Here is a 9,173-nt window from a genome sequence, read left to right as displayed (position 1 = left end):
TGGTGCAACTACTAATCAATAAAGGAAAATGAAGCTAATTAAATGTTTAGCTCTCTTGGCACAACAAGAATTGCAATTTATAATGACGTTGCTTTCCATAAAGAAACAAGCAGCTGCAGAGTCCTCATCCTGACGGTATCATACAATATAATTAACGAAAAAATATGGATGAAGAAGGGCCAATTTTAATTAACTAAAGTTACTTTTGTAGAGGGACCACATCATCTAACCTCGCTCCCATTTACACCTACTAAGTTGAAAAAAATTGAGAGAACAGAGTTTAAGGTCCTATGACCTTCATATATATATATATATATATATATATATATATATATATAAAGATACTTGGGCAATATAGCTCAGACCATATTCCCTCTTCCAGTGTCATCTATGGCTCCCTTCTCTAACTACATTTCTTTCCTTTTCTTCACAACCCTTTTGTTGCCTCTGCAAATTATTGCCAGAGACACTCAGTTCTTCAGCAAAGTCACTCATTTCAACAACAACAACAATAACAATGTCAAAGAGACAGAGCTTCCCAACAAAGAAGAATCAGTAACAAACAAGCCAGAAAAACAACCAGTTTTCATCCCCGAGACTAAAAACAGTTATGGCCTATACGGCCATGACGAGTCTAGTCAGCTTCCTCCTACCACCACCACCACCACAACTAATGCTGCTCCTTCCACCACCACCACCACTTACCAGCCATACAAAACTGAGTTTGAGGACACCAGCAACAAGTACTCCAACTACAACAATGATGCCTATAACACCGACCAAAATGAATTCAGCAACACAAACAACAAGTATTACAACAAGGATGTTTATGGGGGTCACCATAATGAGTTGAGCGACACAAAGTACACAGAAGGAGGATACAACTACATGGGAAATCAGCACAGCAACCACAAGTATTACCCCAACAACAATGCTGCCAATGACAGATACTACTACAAAAATAATAATTATAATGCTGCTAAGAACAGGTACTCCAACAACAACAACAACAACAATGCTGCCAATAACAGGTACAATGGTGAGAGACAAGGGATGAGTGACACAAGGTTTTTGGAGGGTGGAAAATATTTTTATGACGTTAACTATGAGAAGTACAATCCAACACTCTATGGTGACTCATCTAGAGGAGTGAATACTAATAACTGGTACAACAACAGAGGTAATTACTATGGCAACAACAATGGGTACCAGAACCAGGAGGAGTTTGAAGATGAACAAAATGACTTCGAGCCATGAGCTTTGATCATTAGCAAAGTGAAGAATTCACTTACTTTTTAGTATCCGCTGTGGGTGTTTGATGCTAAAGTTAAAGGATATGTTAATTATAGAGAGCATTTACTTTTTACTTTGTAATTCTATTAAGTCTTGTTACTTGAATTGCATTGTCTCTGTAATGATTTGGAAGTAATGCATATGTACGAGAGCATGAGCAATTTTTGCTTATAACATCAATAAGTTGTATAATGTGAAGCTTGTTTGTTTCTGGCTTATTTTAATTTTTTATATATTTTATTTTTCCTTTTTCAATAAGTTGTACATTTTTTCTTCTTTTGTTTTCTTTTTAAGCATTTATGCAAGAGTAAGACTACGTACAAGAATTACCTCCACCCTACACTCGCTGGTCGGGTTTAATGGAAAGTGGTTTTTTTTGTTTTCTTTCGAAGCAGTGCAATATGAGGGGAGTCCAGAGAACTAAGAAGGCCGCAAAGAAAAATGCAATTACAATATAGTAGTTTTAAAATTCCTAATTTCCCATTGGACATCTTGCCTGACCTACATACCCAGAAAATCAGATAGATACCATTTTTCAACATTGTGAGGGAGTATCACTATATTGAACTTGAGTTGGTGCATGTCCTTAAACCATCTCTTACTAGAAAGTTGTATGCTAGTGATGGAGAACAAGATTAGAGCTTCTTCATTACTAAGTATATACTGATCACTGTATCTTCCAGTAAATAGAGTGATAATCTTGTTGCTCATTGGAGGGGTACTGAAGCTATTCATTGTAGGTGAAAGGTTATTGAGAATAAAATTTGTGGGAATAATGTTTGTCCAACTTTATTATTCATTCATTAAAGCTTAAATTACTCTCTGGCAACAAACAAATGTGAAAAGCTATCTCCACCTAGCGGATTAATTCTCCATTGTGGCTGTAATTCTTGGTAGCTGTCCTTATCTGCTGCCTCATTTATTGTCTCAGGAGAACCATTTGAGAAAAATAATTTAGAAACAAAACGCTCCTTACAGACAGGGACATTTGATAGCAGAAGCCTGTGATGTTGATTGTAATTTGTTTTGAAAAATTAAAAAAAGGAAGATAGACAATTTTAGAGAAAGGGGAATTTATTGATTGAGTTCCCAATTTCCCATGCTTAATGTTAGCTCGTCAATGATAGAAAAAAGGTATTGACAAACGAATAGATTACCCTTTGCCACTCTCTTTAGCTATGAGTGTCATTTCAAATTAAGTTTGTAGCAATAGATGTATCAATTTGTTGTCAATTCGGCTTTGGAAGATGTGCATAAATCAAGAGAAACATTTAGTGATTTGTTATGAACCTTGAGATCACCACCCCAGAAGCTAGCTCAAAAGGTGGGAGTGTTCAAGGTCTTTAAAGGCCACATTAGTTGTATAGGCAACCAATGTGGGACTTGTAACATTGCCACCCCTTTAAGGGCCGACGTCTACGGCGGCTTTCACTCTATCGACACTGACCCGACGGTAGCCCTTTTCTCCCTTTGGGGAAGCTTCACTCACCTACCAGTATTCAGTGCCCAAAGGCACCTTAATCCAACCTATAGGTAATCCTTTCCGTGGCTTCAACTCTCAATGAAAGCACCGATTGTTACGAACCTTGAGATCACCACCCCAAAAGCTAGCTCAAAGAGTGAGAGTGCCCAAGGCCTTTTAAACTCCACATTAGTTGTATAGACAACGAATATGGGACTTGTAACATGATTCTACCATTTTCGATTATCAAAATTATGCTTGATTTTTAGATTGCAAAACTGAGAGTCGAGGGTGTAATTTCTCCCCAATTTACAAAATTAAAATTATAACTTTAAAATCCAAGTACAAATGTATCAAAAATGACTTTACCAAATATGTATATAGGAAATATATTCCGCATAAGATGGATTTCTCATGTCATTCTCTTTTCAAAAAATGTGTTTTTTTTTTTTTTTAAAGTTAGTGGGACTCATTTTATTTATCTCTTAACATGAGATAATGTTTCTCATATTACATGAGAGAATAATTCCCTGTGTGTATGTATATGAGGTAATGTAAAATTTAACCTGCACCGCAAAACCATGCTTTCGGAGTGCAAACGATAAACCAAGCTTACTCTTTAGTGGTTATTGATTAGTTTGGTGGGCAGAAGAAGCATCCTAATACAAAAAAAACAATACGTTCAAACAAATCAATTGGTCCATCGTTCCTCCGCAATTGACGCTATGGAAAAATGCATAAGTCTATTTCTTAAAACTTTATTTTTAATTGTCTTAAGTCGTTATAGGTTTGATGCCACTGAGGTCAATGGGCATCATTATTTTTTATTTTAGAAGTGAGCAGCAGAAAAATTCAGGCATTTGATCGTGGCTTGTAGTTATTTCTGATAGAAATGTTTTTGGCATGCCGTTATGGCAACATTATTATAAGTGATGAAGTATCGATATTTTAAAATTTTTAACATGTCGTGTTTGACACTTTTTGATATTCTAATACTCGTTGTAAAGACTCAAAAAAAGTTCAAAGGTTACGTTGCGTTGTATTTTTAGTTCTAATATTAGATTCGTTAGATCAAGATTACTATTTTATTGAGTTTAATATAAATATTTGGGATATCTTATGTTTCTTTTCAAAAGTGGTGGGTATTATAAATTTAGTTTTATTTTTTTGTTAAATTATTGAATATTAAATATAATATTGAAAAATAAAAAGACACACGAATTTATCGTGGTTCAGCCATTAGGCCTACGTCCACACTGATGATGTTTCTCTCCCTCTCTGTTATGATTCAGGAAGGGGGTTCTATTCAATATAAATAATAAGTGATACAATAATTGGGTCAAATTATTTTGCCCACAATAAAAAAAATCACATGATTTGTTTTCTTCTTTTTGCGTTATATTTGATACATGATTACACAATCAATCAAATTTCCTGATTTATCTCCTATGATATCTCTAACAAATATATACTACATAAATTAAAAATATTATATAATAAAAAAGTGTCTTAACGTGTCAAAATTTAATATTTTTAAAAATTAACGTGTCGAAATGTTGTGTCGTATTCCGTATTCCGTGTCAATATCAGTGCAACATAAATTATAAGCAATACTAACAAATAACAATTGAGTGTAGAATCGGCTGAATGTTTATACTTTTACTTACCAAATAATCAGGTGTAACATTAAACTATCGGTATTTTTAGAGTATGACAAAGGTTTGATAATATTTCTTGTGAAAAAGGAATAATCGTATTATTATTGTTGAGATTAGGGGTGTAAATGGGCCAGGCTGGCCCAGCCCAGCCTACGGCCCGACCTACATTGAGCCAGCCCAGGCCCGGCCTTTCAGAAAAGTAGAGTAGGCTTAGGCTTATAAAAAAGCTTTTTTAATAGATAGGCCATAGGCCAATTTTGTCAAGCCCGGCCTACAGCCTTGTAGGCTGGCCTATTTAATTTATTAAAATAAAATAATAAAATAATATTTATTTTATGTGGCAAAGACACAAAGTGCCAAATACCAATATCTCTTACTTTTTGTGCTATTTTATTTTATGAAAGGAAAACTTGTCTAATGTCTCCAAATTTTACATGCTGTTGCAGCTTAATACCATGGAGCAATGGGTACCTTGCTGGATTATGATGTTACTGATGAAGATCTTTCAATAATACTCTTCTTTCCCTTGTCTTGATGGTGGTTTAAAGATTTTTAGATGAATGACATTCTCTTGTAGACTTTATTTCAGCATCTAGTATTTGTATTTTTCTTATTTTTCCCATTTCTTTGACTCTATTCCTCTATGATATACATTCTAGAGCTGAGGTATTATGTTGACTCTTTCTTGTTTGTCATTTTTTTCTTATGAGAAGTACTAGTGCATGCATGAATGGAACTTTCTTTGCTCTATACAATTATTTTTTTTGCTTAGTATATATAGTGGGAGGCCTACAAGGCCTGTAGGCCATGACAGGCTTTCTTATTTTTGAAAATGGGCCGGGCTTGGCCTACAAATAAAGCCTTTAATAGGCCAGTAGGCCAGATAGACTAAATTTTTTTTGACGTAGGCTTGGGCCAGGATGGCCAAAGCCCAGCCCAGCCCAGCTCATTTACACCCCTAGTTGAGATATATAGTCCCACATTGATTAGATGGGCAATTAATATAGCCTTTATAAGGCCTAGGACACTCCCACCCCTTGAGTTAGCTTTTGGGATGGTGACCTCAAGGTTCTTAACATGGTATCAGAGCCTCACCGTCCCCCGCTTTAAAAAGTGGAATTAAAATAAAATAAAATAAACACAAATAGGTAAATCAAAAATGGGCTTGTGCAATTTCCACGCTTCTAGCCTAAAGGGCTCTTGCGTGAGGGGGCGTGTTGAGATATATAGTCCCACATTGATTGGATGGGCAACTAATATGGCCTTTATAATGCTTTGGGCACTCTCACCCCTTGAGCTAGTTTTTGGGGTAGTGACCACAAGGTTCTTAACATGGTATCATAGCCTCACCGTACCCCGCTTTAAAAAGTGGAATTAAAATAAAATAAGAAACACAAAAAGATAAACCAAAAATGGGCCTGTGCAATTTCCACACTTCTAGCCTAAAGGGCTCTTGCGTGAGGGGGCGTGTTGAGATATATAGTGCCACATTGATTGGATGGGCAACTATTTATAAGACTTTAGGCACTCCCACTCCTTGAGCTAGCTTTTGGGGTGGTGACCTCAAGGTTCTTAACAATTATCTATCTAAAGAAATTAATCTCACGTTCAAAAAAAATTATAAATCCCACAATAATATTCTAGACAATGTATTGACTGTTCATAATTGATTAAATTCTATTTTTTCTATTCATATACACATATGGTTATGTAATATCACATTTTATATTTTTAATGTAGTAATATAATGTTATTAAAACATATAAAATTTTCTCTACCCCCAAAAGTACTAAAATATCCTAATTGACAAACAAAACGTTGCATTTTACATATCGAAAATCTTGAGAGCAGTTAAATAAGACCCAAAGGGAGAGTGAGGAGTTGAAATTTGAAAGTGTTAGGTTTCATATGAATTGACTGGTAACCTAAAACACCTAACTCTCTAGCAGTTAAAAACAGAGATTATACATGAGGGTCACCATCATACCACGTAGAATGGGCGGGTAAATTTATTAGATTTCTGTAGAATGGTCAGAAAATTATAAGGTATGGTTATTTACCATCATACCACGTAGAAAAAAACTAACAATCCCACCTACCTGTTCTCCCAAGCATAACTAAATATATAAATATTTAACTTCGGATTACCAGAACATACCAAACAGCAAAAAAAAAAAAAGCCAAGATTTGCCAATTGCTTAAGTTATTTTTGTCAAATATATCATAAATTTAAAAATTCACACCTGTCCAAGCTCATTTCAAAATGAGTTATTTTTTTTAGTTTTTAAATTTTATGTTAAGATAGGATATTGTTACTATCAATTAGTGTTACTACCAATATTATTATCAATTTTTTTTACCGTAAGATTGACTATGTTGATCTAACGGTTATATTTATTTTCACATTTATATGATTATAATTCCACATATTTAATGTAAAAGTATTAAATATGAAGAATCATAATCATGCAAAGGTGGAAATCAATATAAAATATTAAATATAGGAAGAAGAAAAAATATTTTTAGAAAGTTAAATTAGAACCGTTGGATTAACATAATCGATCTAACAGTGAAACAAACTGGTAGTAATACTAATTGGTAGTAAGTTAGTAACAATATCCTTTTCCTTTTATCTTTTAATTTGAGTCATTAATAAGCTACTAACTTTTTAAGCGCATGCATGCATGAGGATCAGCTTAATTATTATTTTTTGGTAGATAGGATCAGCTTAATTATTAAGATTAAATTGTGTCGAATAAAGACTTTTAATGGTGATTTTCACTGGAAAATCATTTATACGTATTATTATAAGTCCTTACTAACACTCAGTTTATTTTTAATAGATTTACTAACACTCAATTAACTTTTAAAAAATTAGACCGAAGTTAAACCAATTAAATCAAAAATTAGCTATATTTGTAGTCTAATTGCTTTTTATTTCATATTATTCAAGTTTATTTTAAATCTACCATTAATTTAACCAGTTTAACCAATTAATTTATGATTCAAAATTCTTGCTAGTTGGATGTATCGTTTATTTATGTAAATCTTTGGACTGAATTATTAGTTATTGATTTTATAATAAATATTTAAAAAATATTAAATGTAATCAACTGTTAATAAATACAGAATAATATTTCTGCTACTGCAGATAAGTTATCTGCATTTACTCCCAAAACGACGTCGTTTTGGGATGAAAAAATTAAATAATTATAATTATAAAGACTATAATAATCCTGAAATAAATTAAAATTACAAAAATACCATGATTTCTGTCCCAAAACGACGTCTGCAGATAATTTATCTGCAGTAACTGCAAAAAAAATGAACCCTAATAAATATCTAATAACTCATGTTATATACTAATTTATTATAACAATAATAAAATAAAATAAAATCTGATCGCCATTTTCTTACAGTTATGGGCTGGCTATGTTTGGGCAACATTTCCGTAAGCCTATAGACGAAGTCTTTTTTCCTGATTGGGCTGGGAGCTTAAGGTCCAGGCCCTTCTTTCTGTTTTGCAATAATCATCATCACTCATGAAGCCCATAGAATTTGAACTAGACACCAAGTTGATCCATACATATCTTAATTTTTAAACAGGGATTCGGTTGACCAGTGTAAATGTAACTGGTAGTAATGCAACTTATACTGTTTTAAAATTCAGATAAATTTTTGTGGGTAAGCGAAGCTATATATGAATTTAACTAGCAGATATGTTGATTTTGATTTAATGTGGATAATTCAAATACATTAAGAGCATTACACGTAGGGGTGTTAACGAGCCGAGCCGAGCCGAACTTTGGTCTTAACGGGCCGAGTCTGTGTTCAAATGTGTCAGACTGACCTTAGCTTGTTACCTGTTACGAATATAATATCAGCCTGTGGCCTGGCTCATTTACAAAAAATAAAAGCCCGGTTTAGCCTGTTTTAAAATAATAAGACAACAAAAATTTACATAAACAAAATCTACAATCAACAGCACTAGTAATTTCATAAATATTCATAAATTTAATGTATATCCAAATAGCATAATATAAAATAAAATCATTCAAAAAATCTGTTTAATTAATAAAATGGGATGAAATGAATTGAGAAGAGAGAGAGTGCTATCACAAGTAGTATAAAAAATATAAAATAAAATAAAAATATATTAGGCAAGCCTGAGAGGCTCTAAGACCGAGCTTTTGAATTAGAGCCTGAGGCCGTTTTATTAAACGAGTTTTCATACAAGTCCAAGTCTGGGTCCAACAATCAATTTTAGACATGTAAGCTAAGGCCTTCACGAGCCGAGCCAAAGGTCCCTGGCTCATTTAGCACCCTTAATTACACGTTAAGATACTTATTGGGAAAAAGATATAAGAGATAAAAAAAAATTTTACTCAAATCATAGTTTTAATATTTTCAAACGAAAACTCAAACATGCACTCATGATTTAAATTTTAACATGTGGGTTAGACAGTTCGGATAACCTAACAAAGCCCACAAAACTATTGACTAGTAGCCCAAACCTGCATATACTTGCGGGCTATAATATTGTCTGATCCGGCCCATTTTGGCCATGCAAAATATAATTACGCTTTTTTTTATCTTTTTCTGAAAAATATGATTTAAGATTTTATCTTCGGACGGCCCAAACAAAAAACAGAAGAAAAAAAATGTGGAGGCAAAGAAAGGGTGCTGGTGTACAAAAGCCATGGAAAAAGAGTGATGAACTGATCATATATATTCTTTTCCTTTTTGATTTGGTCACGGAA

At 33.4% G+C, this 9,173-nt stretch overlaps 1 protein-coding gene across 1 annotated transcript; it reads left to right on the top strand.

Moving 5' to 3' along the window:
• The first annotated feature begins 365 nt into the window (after nucleotides 1-365).
• LOC133287908 (protein E6-like) lies at nucleotides 366-1,499 on the top strand. Its single transcript, XM_061485610.1, has one exon. It carries the CDS (start codon nucleotides 391-393, stop codon nucleotides 1,255-1,257), a length of 867 nt encoding a protein of 288 aa, XP_061341594.1. The 5' UTR covers nucleotides 366-390; the 3' UTR covers nucleotides 1,258-1,499.
• The last annotated feature ends 7,674 nt before the right edge of the window (nucleotides 1,500-9,173 follow it).

This window comes from Gastrolobium bilobum, unplaced genomic scaffold (assembly GCF_033153095.1).
Source record: "Gastrolobium bilobum isolate Gb01-03AN ecotype WA unplaced genomic scaffold, APGP_CSIRO_Gbil_v1 utg12072, whole genome shotgun sequence".
Taxonomy (NCBI): Eukaryota; Viridiplantae; Streptophyta; class Magnoliopsida; order Fabales; family Fabaceae; genus Gastrolobium; species Gastrolobium bilobum.
Note: the sequence above shows the minus strand (reverse complement) of the source record. Positions and strands in the feature narration are given on the sequence as shown.

Coding starts and splice junctions, on each gene's coding strand:
- LOC133287908 (XM_061485610.1), top strand. CDS start 391: ATGGCTCCCTTCTCTAACTACATTTCTTTCCTTTTCTTCACAACCCTT.